Genomic DNA, 21,878 nt, shown 5'->3' with positions numbered 1-21,878 from the left:
GAAGTCTTGCTTCCATGTGCTCAGAACACTATTCTACTCTTCCTGTACTGCACACTTTTCCACAGGTCGGCACTGTATTTCTTAATCACCTTTGAATAAAAAGAAAAGTCTCCATGCCAAGTGCTGGGAAGCCCTCAACCACCTGTCCACTTGAGTGCTGGAGTTCTTGGCAGCCAACTGACGGCTGCTTTCTTTCCTGCAATGCACACATCTTCGAATCCTTTGGGCTTGGGGGTCATCCTAGTCAAGGAAAGAAAGACTTCAAAATGGGGCAGTGGGCATCGGAAGAAAGACCAGCACAAGCAGTCCTGGGGTTAGCTGGGCTCCTCTCTCCTTTTGGACCCGCCCTCGCCTCAGTGTGGGGCCCTGCTGGTTTGTGCCAGTTCTGATGGCATTGTGGCACTCAAACCAGTGTGACCTTCTTATCAGAGTTAGATAGGGTCTGTCGTTGGCAGTGAGGCTTTCTGCCAGTGGACACCAAACGCTGCCCAGCTGGATGATTTTGCCGATGGAAAACTTGACCTCCTTTCTCATATACCATCTTCCCGAATTGGCAGGGGAAGGTTATCGACAAGCTGAATCTCTTTGACACAGATAAATATTTTATATAAGGTTTACCAGCACTTACAGAAGTTCCTCCTCACCTGTTTCTCCTGCTTTGTCTTCAAGCTATGTTCTTCCTGGATGCGTTCATGTGGTTAATCCTCCTAAAGTAGGCAGGCATACAGGTTAAAATTGATTAGGTTTGTGAGCTGGAAGACCACGCCTTTGCCACGCCCCTGTGTGACCTCATGCCCCTACCTGGCCACACCTGGGTGCCCACCAGCCAATCTTGTTAATTAACCACACCCCTTTGGAAGCTGGTTAAAAGCCAGACACTGTGTGTCCAGCCTTTCTCTTCGGCCCTGGCCTCTTGCCAGGAGGGGGCTTGCTGTAGCCCTGAGCCTCCAGGGCTCTTGGCCTTCGGGCCACTCCCCTCAGCTTCCTGGCCTAGATGCTCCTCCATGTGGCTGGTTCCTGGTGCTTGGTATGAACCCAGATTTACCTCTCTCTCTCTCTTAAATAAAGCTCTCACTCTCCTATGCATCTTTCTTACTAAATAAAAGCTTAAAATGTACCATGCTGCCTTGTTTATCTGTGCCGGTATTTAAAATTCTTCTCTAAATATTAGGCAAGAACCCTCTCAGGCTTATTAATATTGGGGATTTATTGATAAGTATAAGCTGATATCGTATAGCACCCAAATTCCAGTAGCACACGTGGCATCCCAGATGGCGCTTCTGGGGAGCCTTAAGGGGCCACATTTTGGTGTAGATTTTAGGGGGTCATTCCCGACATCACTCCTTGTACTTCACTGGCCTGGGAAACCCTTTCCCCTCGCTGGACTGTCAGCCCGAGGACAATCTGAGCTCCACAGTTTTTTACTTGCCTGGAATATGGCAGGTGCATAATTAAATAAGGAAGCAAGGGAGTTTTTTTTAATTTATTTATTTGAAAGAGAGTTACAGAGAGAAAAGGAGAGACAGAGAAATAGATCTACCATCTGCTGGTTCACTCGCAAAAATGGGCCAGGCTGAAGCCAGGAGTTTCATCCAGGTCTCTGATGTGGGTGACAGGGGCCAAGTACTTGGCCCATCTTCTGCTGCTTTCCCAGGTGCTTTAGCAGGGAGCTGGGTCTGAAGTGGAGTGGCGGGGACACGAACGGGCCCCCATATGGGATGCTAGTGTCGCAGGCGGTGCCTTAACCCACTATACTGAAAGGAGTCAGATGGGTTAAAAGTCAAGGGATTCCACTGGAATTTGGGATGTAAAATACTTGCTTTCTTCCCCAAAATTTTAAATTTAGCAAGAACACAGCCTGCTCTCCTACCTTTGGAATCTCCAAATTTACCATGAGAATAGCAAGGGAGCTCCTTAAGAGCTCACAGCTTATTGTGAAAACAAGTTATCTACCCCACCCTTAGACAGGACAGAGAACTGTAAATGAGGTCTTTTGATGTTTTTTGTCCGACTGGTAACTGAATGCCAATCTAATCCTCAAGTTTTTTTTTTTTTTTTCTTCCAAATTGTACTTAAAGCCGGCTGCCACCAGTTCCCTTTGGGTTTTCCTCTCTTGGAAGCCACGTTCCACATCACTCTGGCTGGAGGTCCTTGATTCTAATAAATACTTTTAAATCTCAAAAAAAAAAAAAAAGCCAGTTATTTTGCGGTAATGGAACTCTGGGTGAACTTTATTCTTCCCTATATTTTTTTGTATTCCCCAAATTATCTGAAGTGAATATGATTGTGTTTTAACAAAATCGAAAATACTGATTTGCATTTTCATAGGAGAAAAACACTTCTAGTCTAAAACATCTCTCACGCTAGAGAGGCTCAAATATTATCATAAATTAGTGTGAGAAAAAACACTAACAAATGAAAATGCAATTCTGTACTTTCCAACCCAGGTTAACCCTAGAGGCAACTCTTTGTTAGGAAAATTGCGCAGTCCTATCTATGGTAGGATCTACACCTGACACCATCCTAGGCTGTACCACCCCCCCCCCCAAGCCATTGCTGGAAGTCAGGTGGCCATGTGGCCCAACCACTGGTGTCAAGCTCCACCCCCATCCTAATGGGATTCGAGGCTCCTACTTCCCTGCCTGCCCCTCCCCACTGAAGTTTTAAAAGGACCTGCTCCTGGACACGTGTCGTTTTCTCCCCTCCTCTCTTCCACTCTGTCTCCTGACATCCATCTCTGTCTCTGTCTCTTCCGCTCTCCCTCTTTTCCTTCTTCGTCCCTTCCCTCCAGACTGTCGGATTTCCCCCACTAAACTCTTTCCCTTACGCCAGTGTTTGGTGTGTTTTGTGGTGGCCTTATACTCTTCATTACAGCCTCAGTACAGTCAAGGGCAGAGGACAAAGTTATCCGTGCACGGACACCACTAAGCTTAAAGGAAGTCAGGACAAGCATGTGAAGCAAAATGACACGAAATGGATGTATTATTAAGTGTAGATGGAAGAGTCAGGCCAAGAAATCAGATCACAACCAAGCTTGGGCATGCCTGCTGTTCTTGTTTTGTTTTGTTTTTCTCCTCCTTTCCTTAAGATTTCCTTTCAAATAAAAGGACGAATGAGAGAGAGGGAGAGAAAGGGAGATACACAGAGTTCTTCCATCTGCTGGTTCACTTTTCCCAAAGGGCCAAACATGGCACTCCATCCAGATTTTCCAGGCGGGTGCAGGGGCCCCAGCACATGGGTCATCATCAGCTGCTTCCCCAGGCGCATCAGCAGGGAGCTGGGTTGGAAGCGGAGCAGCTGGAAGCCCTGCAAGTGGCAGTTTAACCCCTGTGCCACCACACCAGCCCCTCTTTGTCTCTTGATTAACCCCAGCTTTCCACTGCCAGCGCTCCTCCCATACAGTGGGTCAGCTAAGTGACTTCACTCCTCCCTTCACCAACAGGCAACCGCAAACACAATGTAAACAAAAAGATTGCAGTATCACAACTAAATAGAAATGGACATAGACATAGAAATGGACGAACTCATTAATTCCCTCTACTACTATTTGTTGAAGTTAAACTCTTACTTCTGCCATGTCCTTACATAACACACAGAGTGGAACTTTCTTGGTTTTGCTCCTCCTTGTCCCAATCACTTTCCTCTCCCAACAGCACCCTGAATCTCACCGTCTCAGCTAAGTGCTCTGCGGACATTCACTTCACCAGCAACTGCAGGGGCGTTCCAGGAAAAGCAGCACAATTCAACTGCGGCCAAGAAGGAGCTTTCCTAGTCCAGGACTTCCGGAAAACACACGCTCTTTCCTTTAGCCTGCTCTCCCCTCCCTGGATGGAAGAAGTGCGGACAGAATCGCTGTCTCGTTAGGAACTTGGCATTGGAAGGGTTCTGTTGACACTGTGAGCTGTTGAGTCTGCACTGACACAAAGCTAGGGCTTCTTGTCAGGCAAAAACTTTTTTGTTGCTTCCGTCACCTGAAGTTAGGTTTCTGTCACATGTATATGTTCAAGTTCTGATGAATAGAATACATGAGTGAAACACTTCCTTATCTCAGCAAGTTCACTCTGAAGTGACAAATACTGCTCAGTGAGGAAGCACACCGTATGGGTATGTATGTTCACCTGGCGGTCATTCACTGATCGGCACATTAAAGCTGTGCACTCTTCCATATGGGTGATGTTCTTTAATTAAGAAGAAATCCTGTTGTGCATGGTAAGCTGTGCATGGTGTGAATAAACCACACCGCTTTCTGATTTTAAAAAATTATAAAACTCCCTGAGAGTCCCAGGCTCAGCTGCAGACTAGGTCTCCTCCCAAGTTCCCTGCGCCCGGGAGGTAACTCAACAAATACGAAGGCACTGCAAAAGGCTGCTGGGAAATTGAATCAAAAAATAAGTTTGTTTTGGTATAAAAAAAATGGAAACCCATGCATAATTTTCTCATGATACACATTTTCCATGAACTTTGTGAAGACCCTGCACACTTACTAAATATGTAAACCTTGGGGTTTGTTGTTGAAACTTGAAAGAAACACTTGACTCTTAGTCATAGTGCACCGAATCTCTAAGCTTTGTGAGATCTGTGTGCCTCAGATCACGTATGTAATTCTGAAAGTGAGAACTGGGGACACAGTTATGGTTAGGAAAGGCTGAGACCTAAATTGATCTGCTGGTAGGAAAAAAGCAAGAATGCATGTGAAATAGTCAAGAAACAGAACAAACACCCCAGTCAGATGACAAGGGTGGCAGAGTCTCTCATGGACGTCCAAGGAACAAAACATACTGTGCATTATGCTCAGACTATAGTATTTTATTAGCAGGCTTTACAACTTAAATAATGTCTCGGGCGCGAAAGGAACAGCTTCCACTAATTCCAAATTAAGCTTTCAAAAGTTTACTTGTTGGAGGAACATATGTATGCTCAACACAAAATGCTTTTATTATAACATTTAGCAAATCTTAGAGTTAACAAAAAAAGGGGCCCAGTTCAAATGTCAACAACCTCAAAAATCCCAGTTTAATTACTTTTCCTTAAAATGTGTGCAGTTCAGTTGAATCAAAAGAGAAAACTGCAAATATTCTGTGGTCTGCCAGAAGAAGGGTGCATTGCATGATAATTATATCTTCTAATACTGTTTCTCACACTTGCCATAAAATCTCAGCAAAGTCAATCCATTCACCAACATTTCGAAGGGAAAGCTGGTTTTTCAAATGAAAGCACACTAGACTTTCTTTCTCAGTTGGCAACTTTTTTGTGGGAGTGATTTTTAATATACTTCTTTGCAGTTAATTATATCTTTAATTTTTTCCCCAATTAAAAAAATCAATTTATCCGTACACATTGTTCCTTTACATGAATAACTGGATTCTTTAAATCCTGAGGTTAGTTATTTCATTGTATTTGGAGATGCTCTGAAATTCGGATCCATCATTCTTTTATCTGTAAATTTAAAAAAACAGCAAAATTTAATCATCTGCATGACCAGAACAAAGAAAGGGAAAATGACAGCGAAGTGATTTTTTTTTTGACAGCAGAGTTAGACAGTGAGAGAGAAAGAGAGAAAGGTCTTCCTCCTGTTGGTTCAACCCCCAAATGGCCGTTACAGCCGGCATACTTCGCGGATCCAAAGCCAGGAGCCAGGTGCTTCTCCTGGTCTCCCATGCGGGTGCAGGGCCCAAGCACTTGGGCCATCCTCCACTGCACTCCTGGGCCATAGCAGAGAGCTGGACTGGAAGAGGAGCAACCAGAAGAGAATCCGGTGCCCCAACTGGGACTAGAACCTGGGGTGCCAGCACCATAGGCGGAGGATTAGCTTATGAGCCGTGGCACCGGCCGCGAAATGATCTTTATATTCAGAGATAACATTTTACTTTTTCTTCTCCTCCTCAGTCACACTACTTCTAAGGTTTACTTTATAATATTTTATTTTCCTTCAGAAACTCTCTTATTTTTATAACCCAGAGAAGGACTTAATAAAGTAAATGATGCTGTTGACAACAAAACTAGCTAACATGTACTAAATGCTTTACATGTGCCAATTACTGTGCCAAGTGCTTTCTTTGCACAGACTTCACAACTCTGGGAGGCAGATTCCATAATACCATGTTCATAAATGAATACACTTACAGGAAAATGTTCCTGTGGGGCTAGAATGGGTAGAGCAGCAACATCAATGGGCAGTTGAACCCTGAGCCCGCTCTGTCTGTCTCCACCCTATACTGCCTTCCACACAGAGTTACACAAATGATGTACATATCTCTTGGTGCCTTAGAACCTTAAAAAGATAGATTTTATATGATTACATGTGTAACTGAATAAATTTTGACTCAATTTAAGCTCTGTTTTCAAAGTATTTCTCCAATTAAATAAATCAAATCATTCGATGCAGAAAACAATCATGAATTAATAAAGTCCCCTCTAAAATATAATATTCATAAGATTCATGCTAATTATGGTAGTGTAGAATTTAAATTATTGAAATTTCCTGGTTAAGTTTTGGTCATTTTCCCAAAACTCAACTGAACTTTGCGTTATATATAGTACACAGGTTTCAGAAACATCACTAAGATGTTAACCAGTTTTTCATGAAAACAAATGAGGGCTCTTCTATTAAACAAATCATTACTCCCAATGAATTCGATTCCTGCAGCCTGTACTCTTGTAATTTGGACTGCATGCCACAGCCTGGTTTTTCAAGACTTCCTTCATCTGGAGCAGAAGCACTGGTGGAGAACACAGCGTGCACCTCTCACAACAGATAGGTCTAAGATCAAACTTTTTCTTTCTTATCGTTTAATATAGTTTTAATTTCTTATCCTAATACCTTAATTGTGTTTCCCTTAAGCCATTTCAGTAATCTTCTTTCAAAGTAAAAACTAGATATCATAGCCATGTATATAAAACCAGTCACTTTCCAATACCTCAGTGACGACACCAGCAGCTATCGTAGAACCACTGTAGCGTAGCATAAACCTCCCCAGCTCCTTAAAGTCCTTATACAGCTCCAGTGCTATTGGTCTTTGTGTCTGTAGTTCCACCAATGCATTCTGGCCTTTAGTCAACAACCTTTTAAGGAGGGGGAAAAAGGAGCAAATGGATAAGCAATAGAGGAAATAACTGTAATAACAAGAACCTGAAAAATAAACATTTCACACTCAACACACACACACACACATACACATACACACACCCTTCCAAATGCAACTCTATTCTTTAACCTAAAATATTAGTTGTCCTAATCAATTCTTTCCCCTTCCTTCCCTCAAGAAATTGAAAAGTTCCATTATTTAATAAAGTGATAATTAAGGTTAAATCGTATAAGAAGGTATTAATGCAATGTTCTATGTCTTTTTTCTGGTAAAATTCTAATTCGTACTCTCTCCTCCCACATCCCTCCTAACCTCCACACATATTCCTCATATAGCAGAGGTTTAGGACAAAATCTTTTAAGAGGTTTTTTCACCATATAATACTTACAGGAAATGAAAGGGGCTGAGGCATGGGCCAGATTAGAAATGGTTGCAAAGATACAAGCACACAAAAAATTCCCAATCATGGGCCCCAGCTCTACATTCCCTGTGAAGGAGACATTCCAAAGGGTCATATTTTGAAAGTGTTCTGTAATTTAACTTTGATGTCCTCCAGAAGGATGGGGGACAGAAATCACAAATTCTGTGGACAACTAGTTCAGGGACAGATCAATCAGTTTCTAAAAAAAAATCAAATTTTTCAAATATTAGCTTTGGATAATTTCTTTTCTTTTTAAGATTTATTTATTTGAATGGCAGTTACACAGAGAGAGAAGGAGAGGCCGGGAGAGAGAGAAAGTCTTCCATCCACTGGTTCACTCCCCAGATGGCCACAGTGGCTAGAGCTCTGCCAATCTGGAACCAGGAACCAGGAACTTTTTCCAAATCTCCCTCATGGGTGCAGGGACCCAAGCACTTGGGCCATCTTCTACTGCTTTCCTAGGCCATAGCAGAGAGCTGGATTGGAAAGTGGAGCAGCCAGGACTCGAACTGGTGCCCATGTAGGATGCCGGCACTGCAGGCAGAGGCTTTACCCACTGCGCCACAGTGCTGGTCCCAGCTTTGGATAATTTCAACCCTAGATCTAATTCCTTAAGAACAAGAACAACTAATATATTCATGACTTATGCTAAATTTTGTTGTCAAGAAAGTTCACTTCCAGTCTGCATAAAGCAAAAAAGGGTTTATGATGTTCCTGAACTGAAATGAAGGAGAGGTCAAATGGTATTGGTGCAACATAGAGAAAAGGACAAAGCTCCCAGTAAGGTGACAGGGAAAACTAGCATGAGAATACAGGAAGCCCTAGCACCCCTGAGCTAGGATTTTGTAACAGGAGCAGTGAGGGCACAACTCAGGTTTAGGTATAATGAGTAAAACTTCAGATTGAAAGTTCTCCAAATCAACTGCCTGGGTCAAACAACCTGGCTCCTGCATGAGAATACGGTTTACTTAAACAAGGGACTGCGTTAGAATCCTGCCTCTGCCACATGTTCCACTTTGCTAGCTGCTTCATACGGGTGCTGAGACTACAAATCATATGAAAGCACTCTGACTAGAACTGTTAGTCACATAGTGACAACACGTCTCTCAGAACACCCTGAGACACTCACGTTAGAAGCTACGGGCTCAGGTCAAAAATAAAGAGCCACCTTTATGAGAAAGGTAAAGAAGCCCTTTCCTCCTAACAGAGAGCAAGTGTGGGTTCCCAGCAGTGGGGGGGTTCTCTCTCCACTTGCAGCCAACCCTCTAACACCCCCCATCACCTCTGGCCCCTCATGCAGGTGCAGAGGATGAGGAACACCCCAGGACTGAAAATGGGGGATTTTGGGTGGGATTCCCCATGGGGTTGAAGTTGAGGAAAACCCCAAAGCTGAAGCAGTCAAGCCAAACTGTGCCTAGCCTTTAGTTGAATCAGGGTAAGAAACCTGTATGCTGTAATAGTCACATCTAGTCTTGCGTCTTTTGTTTTTATTTACGGTGCTTAACTTTACAGAAGTACTTCCTGTGCAAAGTGCCGACCTTTTCTCAGTCAGAGGCACACTGTCCACACCTAGACCTGGATATTAAGTGATAATCAGAGGGACTGACATGCTGGCCACCTCAGCTGATGGCTCCAGGTGGGCTCTGAGCAGGAAGAAAAAGATTTTTTCCAAGGGGGGAAAAAGGCATTGCTACACAACATGTAGGTCACTGTCCTCTTAGCGTAGGGAAGGACCTCACCAAGGAGGTGACAAGGTAAGAAAAGCGTGAATCTGAAATCTGGAATCAGTGGTTAGACATAATTCAAACTCATCATTAAAAATGTAGGCCTGCAGCCAGCACTGTGGCATAGTGGGCTAAGCCTCCACCAGTGGTGCCGGCATCCCATATGAGCGCCAGTTCAAGTCCCAGCTGTTCCTCTTCTGATCCAGCTCTCTGCTATGGCCTGGGAAAGCAATAAAAGATGGCTCAAGTACTTGGGCCCCTGCACCTGTGTAGGAAGACCCTGAAAAGCTCACAGCTCCGGCCTCCTGGTTTCCTATAAGCTCAGCTCTGGCCATTGCTACTATTTGGGGAATAAACCAGCAGGTGGAAGTCTCTCTCTCTCTCTTTCTCTGCCTCTGCCTCTCTGTAACTCTTTCAAATAAATAAGTCTTAAAAAAAAATAGCATGGTTCAAACGTAGGCCTGGTGTTTTCAATGCCTTTATTTTTATCATGTAAATGTATGTATATATATATGAATTTATATTTACATTTTTAATTTCCATTCACATCTCCTACCACAGTACACAACACAGAAATTATACCAAGTAGTCACACATAAACATGAGCTTAAATATTTGTTTTTATGTTTGTTTTAGTCTAATGCTTGGAAAACATAATTTCTGGAAGAAAAATGGATTTCCTTTGCCACGAATGATACAAATGGATCAGTGTGAAGGGAATTCACTTAAATTGTTGTTAGTATTTCTGCACTAAAACACTCACTTGGGCTTCTTCTTCGTGACTTCACCGGTGCTTTTGTTCAAGACGCTAATCAAGCGTTTGATCACAGCAGGTTCACTGACAGTCTGGTAGTGTAACAGCACCTGAAACAAAAATTGCTAACACTAACCACCGGTCACTGCAGCACCGGCCACCTTGTCTTTAGGCGCTTCCTTTAATTCTATCCAGTTCAGGGCACTGCTTGCAGGCTTTCAGGGTCTCCAACTGCTTCCCCTAAGTCCCACCGCTCTATCAGGAGGTTGCTCCACTTACCCCAAGGGGAAGGCCAAATCTCTACCCCACCAAGTACTGTGTACATTTTAGTCAACTGCATAAGCTTCCTATCAGCTTCTTCCTCTATAAAGACAGAGGATAACACTATCATAGGGTTGTTGTAAAGATTAAGAGAATTTATCATTTACAACAGATGTTACTGTTGCTATAATTACATACAGTACTACGGAACTTGGGATTGAATCCCAATGGTGCTGGCATTTACAGAGTTGTGATGGGAATTCAATAGGATGAGAGATACTGCCTGGCACAGCAATGTTCAACAACTGTGAACGGCTTCATCCTAAAAATGAGGGAAGGCGATACTATCATATACAGTAGCAACCAACCCACTAAGTCCCAAGTTTTCAATTCTGAAAATATTTCAAAGTTATAAGCGGTATATTTACTGCTCAATTTAAGTCTTTATAGTGTCCTTATAGGTGTCCTATATATAGAACAATGAGACATAATGGGTGAAGGCATTCATTGAATTTCAGCAATAATAATAACATTAAATTTTATCTGTATGGGAGACAGATCTGCATGCAAATCACTTTCATTTGGGGCAAGTTCTTAAACAATCCTCTCCTCCCCAAATCCCCAGCCTTACATTCTTCTCACTAAAACAAGGAAATCCAGATGTTATTTTAAAATAGTGCCTGGCACATGGTAAAACAGTTAATTAATTGATGACCTTTTATGTTAGTGATTATTGTCCATGTTTCACATGTAAGGAAAATTCTTATCAAAAACTGATAATTTAATGTGGCCATGATGCTATGTTTCTGAGATGAATTTTACACTAGCTCTTCCCACTTCAGCTTACCAAGGGGCCTGTAGAAATCACAGAGATGGAACTTCTCATTTTATAAAAGAGGAAGCTAAGGCTTATATGGGTCCTAATTCAAACCAGAACATACATAGGCTGACCATCTTCATTCAGTTAACAAGATTTTAGTGTGCAATATGTCTACAGCATAGGTATGGTAGAAAGAGAAAATCTTAACATTCTAATTCACATTATATGTGCAGATATCTCAAAAAGTTTGTGGGAAAATATAATTAAAAAATGTTTCTTTCAGTGTAAAAATATTTTGAAATCCACGCATAGTTTTCCCTTAGTACAAATTTTCCATAATCATTTTGAAGATCCCTCATGCATGGATTTCAAAATAGTTTTGTATCAAAATAAACATTATAGGGGCCAGTGCTGTGGCACAGTGGGTTAACGCCCTGGCCTGAAGCGCCGGCATCTCATATGGGTGCTGGTTCAAGAACCGGCTGCTCCACTTCCGATCCAACTCTCTGCTATGACTTGGGAAAGCAGTAGAAAATGGTCCAAGTCCTTGGGCCCCTGCACCCACGTGGGAGACCCAGAAGAAGCTCCTGGCTCCTGGCTTCAGATCAGTGTAGTTCCGGCCGTTGCGGCCAGTTGGGGAGTGAACTGTCGGATGGAAGACCTCTCCCTCTCTGCCTCTCCTCTCTCTGTGTAACTCTGACTTTCAAATAAAATAAATAAAATCTTGAAAAAAAAAAAAAGAAAACAAAAAAACAAAATAAACTTTATCTTTTAATTACATTTTTCCAAGAAGATTCTCAAGTAGTCTCTTATAACCAAAATCATTCATAATTCGAAACAATCTGTAGCATGGTACAACAGCAAAAATAAATAAATAAATAAAACTATACATATGTATATGTAATATATTAAAAACAAAAATGGATTGGACTTCAGAGTGAAGGTGATGAATAAGGGGTCCTGGCTTAGGCATTTGGATATTCAAAAAATCATAACCTCTCAGCGTCTCCACTCTCTCCTCCATAAGCAGAGACAACACTAATACAGGTCACATTCCCTTATCTGTGACTCCAAAACCCCAAAAGACAGAAAAGCTAAAGTTGTCTCTATAGTCTTTTATAAACCCTTTTAAATAGAATATATGTAGAATATATGGACTAGAAGTGAAGCAATTTGCAAGTCTTACTGATCTCAGTGATGATACTAACAAGCTGTGGTGCAGACACATCGATGTGCTTGATTGCAGGAAGTTGCCCCCTTCTCTGTCAGGGGTTTAACACAATATGCATGGGGCATTTACCTTTCTAAAATCCTAACACTTCTGAATTTTGAAACACACTAGCTTGAAGGGTGTCAGATCAGAGCAGGGAGTCTGTGCTTCGTGTGTGTGTGTGTTTTAAAGATTTTATTTATTTATTTGAGAGGTAGAGTTACAGACAATGAGAGGGAGAGACAGAGAGAAAAGTTTTCAGTCCGTTGGTTCACTCCCCAAATGGCCGCAATGGCCAGAGCTATGCTGATCTGAAGCCAGGAACCAGGTGCTTCTTCCTGGTCTCCCATGTGGGTGCAGGGGCCCAAGCACTTGGGCCATCCTCCACTGCCCTCCCAGGCCACAGCAGAGAGCTTGATTGGAAGAGAAGCAGCCAAGACTAGAACTGGCGCCCATTTGGGATGCAGGTGCCACAGGTGGAAGATCAATTTATTGTGCTACGGCGCCAGGCCCATCATGTGCTGTTTTGAGAATCCACTTGTTTAGGGTCAATAAAGTATAATGAACTACATAATCTGTTAGGTGGCAAAGTAAGTTGTGATTTTCCTTAAACCTCTAGGTTTAAGGTTTATCCTTCTAAAAGTCTGAACGAATGTATGGTTTCCTGATTTTCAACAAGGGTGCCATGATCATTCGCTAGGGAAAGGAGTCTTTTCAATAAATTGTGCTGGGAAAACTGGACATCCACAGATAAAAGAATGAACATCAAGAGTTACCTAATACTGTACACAGAAGTTAGCTCAAAACCAATCAATAACCTGAACATAAGAACTAAAACCATACAAATCCTGGATGAAAACATAAGGCAAAAGCTTCAGGACACTGGATTTGGCAACGATTACTTGGATGTGACACCAAAAGCACAGAAAATGACAAGAAAAAATGACCTGAACTCCATCAAAATTTAAAACTTTTGGGTATGAAAAGAATTAAAAGGTAACTCCTAGAAGAAAATTTTTTCAGATTATAAACTTGATAAGGGATGAATACTTAGAGCATATAAAGAACACAGTGAAAGTGAAATCATTAATTTAAAAATGGGCAAAGAACTATTTCTCCAAAGATTCATAAATGTCCAAGAAGCACATGAAAAAAATGCTAAACATCATTTATCATTAGAGAAACACAAATCAAAACCACACTATATCGATTTGTTTGGCTATTATTTTAATAAAAAAATCTCTAGAAAAATGGAAGGTAAGCATTATAAAGAAATAAAGAAGTAGAGAAAACAGAACCCTGTGCAATACTGGTAAGAATGTAAAATGGCGCAGCCACTGTGGAAAACACTTCAGTGGTTCCTCAAAAAGTCAAACACAGAATTACCACTGATCCAGCAATCCCACTCCTGGATCTATGTCCAAAAGAACTGAGAGCAAGGACTCAAGCAAACACCTGCACAGCCCTTTCATAGCAGCATTATTCATAATACTCACAGGATGGAAGCAACCCAAACTTCCACCAACAGACAAATGGACAAATAAAACTGTTACATACACACACTGCAGTGTTAATCAGTCTTAGAAAGGATGGGATTACAGCGTTCGTGTTTCAACTTACAGACAAGTTCAAGAAATCTGCTTTTGCCAGTCAAAACTGATTCTTCAGTATGAGTTTTGTTACGTACAAGAAGGAATATTATGACACGTAAGGCAGTTAAAAGTGATGTAGGTACTGATAACCACAAAGATTGCTTCCATGATTAAAGAATTTATAATTTAAAAATATACAATATTAAAGTAAATAATAAAATACAATTTTTCAAAACTATAAAAAGGGATGAAATTTCTAACTACATGCTACAACATGGATGAAGCTTAAAAACATTATGCTAAGTGAAATAAGCCATATACAAAAGGATGAATAGTATATGATTCCATTACATGAGGGACCTAGAATAGACACCAAATAGAAAGTAAGTTGAACAGTGGTTACCTGGGCATGGGGAGAGGGGACAGTGCAAAGTTGTTAAATAACTTGATAATGGGAACAGATTTTGAGTTGGGATTATGAAAAAGTTCTGGAAATGGATAGAGGTAACGCATTGTGAATGCATTTAATGCCACTAAATTATATTTTTTAAATGGTTAAAAATGGTAAATTTTATGTTATGCATATTTTACCATAGCAAATAAATAAATAAATAAATAAGTCAATGGGCTGGTGGTGTAGCACAGTGGGGTAAGCTGCTGCCTGCGATGCTGGTATCCCATATCAGAGCACCGGTTGGAGTCCCAGATCCTCTGCTCCAGCTTCCTATAATGTGCCTGGGAAGGCTGAGGAAGATGGCCTAAGTACTTGGGCCCCTGTCACTCATGTAGGAACAGGGATAGAGTTCCAGACTTCTGACTTCAGCCTGGTCCAAACCTGGCTGTTGTGGCCATTTGGGGAGTGAACCAGAGAATGGAAGATCGATCTCTCTCTCTCTGCCTTTCATATAAATAAATAAATAAATAAACTTTTTAAAAAAATCAAATATAAAGTCAGTTAAAATTTAATCCATTTTTCTGTTTTTCCTCATAAAAAATATTGACTTTATCATATAAATGAAGGTGAATTTAAAAGCATGGATACAGTATTAAGCAATTAGTTCTTAGGGTGACATTTTAATTGTTAGGCAGCCTTTTCTTGGCTACAAAAACCCACTTTTTTTTTTAGTTTATTCCCTCCAAAAGAGAGTGGGTTGATTGACAGAGTATGACTATTTTTTCTGAAACTTATTTCATCCTGGTATTTGTGAATCAATATTGCATGTAGAATGTCATAAAGTAATGCTGAAATACTTTCAATTCATGCTTATTTTTAAGAAACTACAGTAGACAGGAAGACAGTATTACTATTCAAAGTAACTGCTGAACTCTTAACCTCTCCACCTCTCCATTGGCAAACACTATTATTGCATGAGTAAGAACATGCAGTAAGCAAGCTCTCCACCTTCTCCGCGCAGGACACACCGCTTTCTATGAATGAGTTCCATGCGCTCACAATCTATTAAAGGGTAGTGGTTACCTGCTGATCCAATACACAAGTTTTAACTGGTTTATAATTAAATATCTTCAATTATAACAATGTTTATGAAAGGGCACCTTTATTTTTTAGTGTATGCAAGAAATGGAATATAATTATAAAAGTACTTAACTAGTGTCTCCAAATACGATTTTATATGCTCAGATTTACACAGAAATACATGACTGTAAGCAAAGTATACAATTATCTCAAATAAAGGTGTATAATTATAAAATGAATTTAGATGAGTGAAATCAATTTATTTCCAACATCTAAAACACTATGACTAACTTTAAAAAGTTGAAAGATCAATCCCATGCATACATGCAACTGGTCAGTGATGACCTGGAAACCAACATCAGATTCAGGGTCTGAATAACTTCCTTCAGCAAAATTTAAATTTACCATATGTAAAGGATACCCAGAATACAGCTAAATATCAATACATGCATAGGTCAGGGATTATACACACACACAAAATGTGCTAAAATACAGTCTATGAATTATATAAATATAGAACAATCTTATTTTCTGTACATTTGGTTTTCTGCAATTTTATAAAGCAATCCACTGCTTTTGTAATCACAAAAACTGCAAATAAGCATGTTATACCTAAAAATATTAGGTAAACTTCAGAACAGAGTAAAAGTGTTATTTACCATTTTCCCTGGATGAATTTTATTGCTATTATTAGTCTATATTGTACTAATTATGAAATATCTTCTCAATCTCGCTTTGAAAAAGTCCTTAGGCTCAAGGATCAAAATAAAAAAAAAATTTTTCAAATTCTAATTTTGTGTTTTTCTGGATTACAGTAAAGAGATTAACTGAATATAACTAAATTAACTAAATATAACATCACCATTGATAAAAGAAGTTGTTATGTTTTAGGATAAAGTTACCTTAAATTTATGAAAATAATAATAAAATATTTTGAAACTTACAGGAAATCCTTTAGTGATAGGAATTTCAATATTAAAGATGAGGATTCGGGCTCTGAAACGAGTACAAGCTTTAATCGGTTCTTTGGGACCACAAAATATGCAGCCAACACTGTAACCACAAAAAACAAAAAAGAAGAAAGGTAGCTGGGTGACAAACTGACATCCAACAGGAATATCTCTAAAAACACAAAGAAATGAAAACAATTAAGTAAATCAGAGATTTTATTAATACTTTCTTCTGAGGTAAGGTATGGCTTTAAACCATCAGAAACCTTAATTTTCATATATTACAGCTTTCTTTCAAAGAACATGCCATGTATGTCTGCTGACTTATATGAATTGCAATTTTAAGTTGGTTTTGCGTTACAATTGTACTAGTATTATCTTTTGCTAAGTCAGATAGAAAACTGAGTTGGTGGATTGCAAAACTGATGCACATTTCCAAAACAACGGGTGCTTAAACTCATTTTCTCACTTGATTTTGATGATATCCATCCCAACCAAAGTAAGGCTAACATGGTCACCCGCTGCAGCCCAGTCGACAGGTTCATCATGCAGAGTGATTCCTGGAAATGAGTAAGAACCAAAGAATACAGTGAAACACCTCAATATTAAACCATAACAACCAAAAGAGCTGGGTGATTTGTGCTTCATCAGCCACTACTCATCATTTTCAATATGAATGAGTTGAGAGTGAGAAATGTAACTGTGAGCGTTGAGGAAAACACACTTCCTCTCAACTTGACTCTTCTAGAATACCACTAAACACGAAGTGCCCACAAATGGCTGACTCCTGATTATTTCTCATCGTAAGTATTCCAGTGCTTAATCTGAATTTCAGATGGTCTTTTTAGCATCTGAACTACGTCAGACTCAAAGAGAACCTTTTCCAGAGACCTGTATATTGATAACTGGTCATACGAAAAAAAAAAAAAGATTAAGGAAATAGTAGCAAGAAAATGCAAGTTTAAAGTGGCCTCCGAAGTTACTCTACCTAGAGACACTGGCTCATTTATCTAGAGAGCATCCTGGAGACAGTCCCGGAGAGCAGATCCCAAGCATAACATATAGTTACCTTATTGAAAGGCTTTTCAAATCGTTTAATGTTTTCATATTTTAATCTTCAACAGTCAGTATCACTTTGACAGTCAGTTACAATTTCACTAAGACCTTATTTACTTTGGAGTTAAAACTAAACTACTTTTTAAAAATCTGCTGCCTCAACTTAAGGCTTGTTTAGCAAAAGAATTCTGCAGATGAATACCTTTTGCAGTGCAAGTTTCATTTGGAGGCATTGCTAGTAGTCGGTCACCAGTTGGATATAACCAGCTTCAATTTTACCAGTCACACAAAATCCAGATCCTTTATTATGTATTTTCGTATTTTATTAGGAACATCCATGCGTTAAATTCCCTTCCACTAAAACTCATCTCCCCCATCTTTTTTTTTTTTTTTTTTTTTTTTAAAGATGTAGTCAACAGGCAGAGTGAGAGAGAGAGAGAGAGAAAGGTTGCGACAGACAGGGCTGGGCCAGGTGCACACCTGGTGCCAGTAGATAAGAACTCCATCGGGGTCTCCCACATGGGTGCAGGGGCCTTCCTGGGCACATTAGCAAGGAGCTAGATGGGAAGCAGAGCAGCCAGGACTGCAACCGCCACTCACATAAGGGTTACTGGCATTTCAAGTGGCAGCTTAACCCGCTGCCCTGCAATGTTGGCCCAGAATTTAGGCCTTTGGATGAAAAAAATGTAGAGACCAACCATTGTAAAACAGCTCTTAAGTGACATTATTTCAGTGAATTATAACACATCCAAATGCTCTGAGAATACCAATTTCCCCCATGCAGCATGCTCGTAAAGGATAGGGTCTGAGTCTCAGGGAATTCAAGGAGAGTTCTAGGACAAGGTAAACTGTTATGCAGAATTTCATCTGCACTAATCTGAAAAGAACTTTTCCTCAAGTATCGAAGAGATTCTTAGTCCAAAAATGTTAGCAATTATGGTACTAAGGAATGTTAGCTAAATATCAATGAATTAAATTTAGATTTTAAACTTATATTTAAAACAATCATATCTGACACTTGCTATGAAATATAGAAAACAGGAGTTGGCTATTTTTAAACACACAACAGTCATTATACTGGCTTCATATTCTTAGAACTTTCACAACAGAAGTTCAGTTAACAATACAAACTTTTCCTGGGTATTCTTTCCCCAAATCCTGTCTATCCCATCTACGTTTATCCTAAGGACTTTTCTCATTGCACAGGCATTACAAAAAGAGGCTCTTTTATAACACTCCATGAGCTTGATATGTTAGGAGAGTGGAATAAATAACTTGGAATTCCTACTTGGTGGCAGAGACTCTGTCCTTTTTGAGACAGCACCAGTTAGAGAGCCATGGAACAATCAAGTACACCAGAGAAAAGCAACAGGGCTAGACACTGAGAATTAGAACCTCCCATTTAAGTTAGGAGACTGACTCGCAAGCAGGAGCGTGCTTCTGCTCTAGCCCTTCTAATAGGGCTTCTCCTTTAAGAACCACTAATCAAAACTAATGCTTGCGGGGCCTGCACTGTGGCACAGGTTAATCCTCCACCTCACAGCACCAGTTCTAGTCCTGGGTGCTCCACTTCCAATCCAGCTCTCTGCTATGGCCTGGGAAAGCAGTAGAAGATGGCCCAAATCCTTGGGCCCCTGCACCCACGTGGGAGTCCTGGAAGAAGCTCTTGGCTCCTGGCTTCGGATGAGCTCAGCTCCAGCCATTTGGGGAGTGAACCAATGGATGGAAGACCTCTCTCTCTGCCTCTCCTTCTCTTTCTGTGTAACTCTATCAGAATAAATAAGTAAATCTTTAAAAAAAATTAATGCTTTCAGTTTCTCAGTAGGAAGAGATAGAGAAGATGAGAGAAGAATAGGGGGTTTTCAGAGGGGATCAAATAGTGATTTTAGAGGTCACAGGGAACCAATCTTGAGGTCTGTGATAATTTTAGTATGGCAATCCTAACTCATGACTGTTGATTTTTTTTTTAAATCTTATTTTCAAAAATACTCATTAACAAACTACCATTTTAAAAGTATTGTAGCTTGGGGCCAGTGCTGTGGCCTTGTAGGTTAAGCCTCTGCCCGCAGCACTGGCATCCCATGTGGGCGCCAGTCCATGTCCTGGCTGCTCCTCTTCCGATCCAGCTCCCTGCTGATGGCCCCGGAAGGCAGTAGAGAATGGCCCAAGTCCTTGGGCCCCTGCACCCACGTAGTACACTGGAGAGAAACTCCTGGCTCCTGGCTTCAGATCAGCTCAGCTCCAACCATTTGCACCCAATGGGAGAGTGAACCAACGATGGAAGACCTCTCTCTATCTCTCCCTCTCTCTGTCTGTAACTCTGCCTCTCAAGTAAATAAATCTTTCTTTTTGTTGTTGTTTAAAAAAAAAAGTATTGTAGCTCTTGAGTGCTTTAAAAAAAGAAAAGCAGGGGCCAGCATTGTGGCACAGAGAGTTAAGCTGCTGCCTGTTAACACCTGAATCCCATATGAGTAGTTCAAGTCCTGGTTGCTTCAGATCCAGTCCAACTCCCTAACACGCCTGGGAAAAGTAGTGGAAGATGGCCAAAGTCCAAGTTCTTAGGGCCCTGCCACCCAGATTTGAGACCTAGATGGAATTCCTGGCTCTGGCTTTGGCTTGGTCCAGCCAAGACCATTGATGTCATTTGACTAAGCACACAGAAGATACCTACCTTTTTCTCGGGCTCTTTCTGCCTTTCAAGTAAATAAATTTTTTTAGAAACATTTGGTTTTCATTCCCTCCCCCATCCTTAGATGTAGAGTAAACTTTTTTACCTAATCAGATATTTATTAATTTCTTATAATCTGCAAGAAATTTGCTTTTAAAGTAAGCAAATTAATTCAAACAAAATATGCATTAAAATTTTTATACAGTAGTTGGGCACAGTTCTACAAATTAAAAGAGGGAAATACTAAAATTTAAAATATTTTAACATTTCCAATATATTAATACTTCAACTTAAAGTTGTTAAAAATAATTATATAGTATAAAACAGATCTGGAGTTTTACATTGAAGACAAATGCTTAGTTGAAGTCAGATTGGTAAATACAGAATTATAAACTTTCAATCCGAATTTCAAAAATAACAACATGCATGCAGAAAAAGCTAAATGATTATAAGGCACCATGAAAAACATAGACACATTTTAGATCTCTGTAGTTTGATTTCTCTTTTCAACATTAGGTTTTTCCGCATTTGCATCTTACTTTCTTACTTGAGTCCTCCTGCAAAATACACACACACACATACACATACACACACACACACATTTGGTATAAACAGGCTCAAAGTTATTAACTTACTGTTGCTCTGAAATACACATTCCAGAACAAGGCAGTAGCAGCCTGCACTGCCACTGCCTAGTTAAGAGTCAGACTGGGATCAGATTTCTAGAGAATACGATCTTAAATGCATCCATCAGGTGTGCACACATCTGGTTAACATCTGGTTAAGCCCTAACTAGGCTTCTCTAATCAATGTCAAAAAAAGAATGCTACCACAGTTAGAGTGCTTATGTACATATATACACAAATAGTCACAACAGAAAAAAATCGTTTAATGTTTTCACATTTTAATCTTCAACAGTCAGTATCACTTTGACAGTCAGTTACAATTTCACTAAGACCTTATTTACTTTGGAGTTAAAACTAAACTACTTTTTAAAAATCTGCTGCCTCAACTTAAGGCTTGTTTAGCAAAAGAATTCTGCAGATGAATACCTTTTGCAGTGCAAGTTTCATTTGGAGGCATTGCTAGTAGTCGGTCACCAGTCTGGATATAACCAGCTTCAATTTTACCAGTCACACAAAATCCAGATCCTTGATCTGCAAAACAGGCCAAAATCTTGTGGTTCATACAACAATCTTCTCTGTTGATATTATTAATTATATTTAGTTCCAAAGTATGGTTACATGAAAATAATACTAAATGTAATTAATATCACTTCAGAATCTTTAATAGCTTTACTAAATATGGCATGACACATTCTTTTATTCTTTCAAATAAAAATATTCATATTATAAAAAAATGGAAGTTGATTCCTTTCTCAAGTATTTATTGAGTTATTACTAAGCACCAGGCACTATACGTCCCTATCTGTAAGGAGTTCACACTAGTGAAGATAAAAACAATTGCATTACCTGAGGCTAATCCTATTTAAAATATATAATGGTAACAGGAAAAGGTACTCCAAAGACTCCATGAAGGGGCCAATGTACACTTCATCAGGCACTCTGATGGAGGACAAGGAGTTTCTTACAGGTAGCCTGAGGGGGTTTCCAGTAGGAAGAAGAAGAAAGACACTGCCCACCCAGGAAACGGATGTGCTAACAGCCATGTGTCACTTGGGGGCCAGGGGACAAATGGAATAAAGAAGGAAAAGCAAGACATGAGGAAACACATTAGACAAGGGAGAAATAACAAAAGGGGCTCATAAATGACACTTATGGTCTGAATTTCATCCTGCTATTAAATGCTGGAAAACCAATAAAGAACTCTGAACAAGTGACATAATAGTGTTTCTGTGTTACA

At 40.1% G+C, this 21,878-nt stretch overlaps 1 protein-coding gene across 2 annotated transcripts in view; it reads right to left on the bottom strand.

The window, feature by feature from the left end:
* Positions 1 to 4,785: 4,785 nt before the first annotated feature.
* HBS1L (HBS1 like translational GTPase) overlaps positions 4,786 to 21,878 on the bottom strand; it is a 94,164-nt gene continuing 77,071 nt past the window's right edge. Inside the window, exons 13-18 of one of the 2 annotated variants that reach the window (XR_011388512.1) lie at positions 21,068 to 21,172; positions 16,761 to 16,851; positions 16,286 to 16,394; positions 9,994 to 10,094; positions 6,773 to 7,062; positions 4,786 to 6,695 (exon numbers count right to left, since the gene is read on the bottom strand). Coding sequence is in view for 1 of the 2 variants with exons in the window: in XM_051854308.2 (XP_051710268.2) it covers positions 5,425 to 5,436; positions 6,918 to 7,062; positions 9,994 to 10,094; positions 16,286 to 16,394; positions 16,761 to 16,851; positions 21,068 to 21,172 (563 nt within the window). In the remaining variant the exon portion in view is untranslated. The remainder of the gene's footprint in view (positions 6,696 to 6,772; positions 7,063 to 9,993; positions 10,095 to 16,285; positions 16,395 to 16,760; positions 16,852 to 21,067; positions 21,173 to 21,878) is intronic. The other variant, XM_051854308.2, reaches the window with a different exon arrangement.

The sequence above is a fragment of the Oryctolagus cuniculus genome, chromosome 5 (genome assembly GCF_964237555.1).
Source record: "Oryctolagus cuniculus chromosome 5, mOryCun1.1, whole genome shotgun sequence".
Lineage (NCBI taxonomy): Eukaryota > Metazoa > Chordata > Mammalia > Lagomorpha > Leporidae > Oryctolagus > Oryctolagus cuniculus.
Note: the sequence above shows the minus strand (reverse complement) of the source record. Positions and strands in the feature narration are given on the sequence as shown.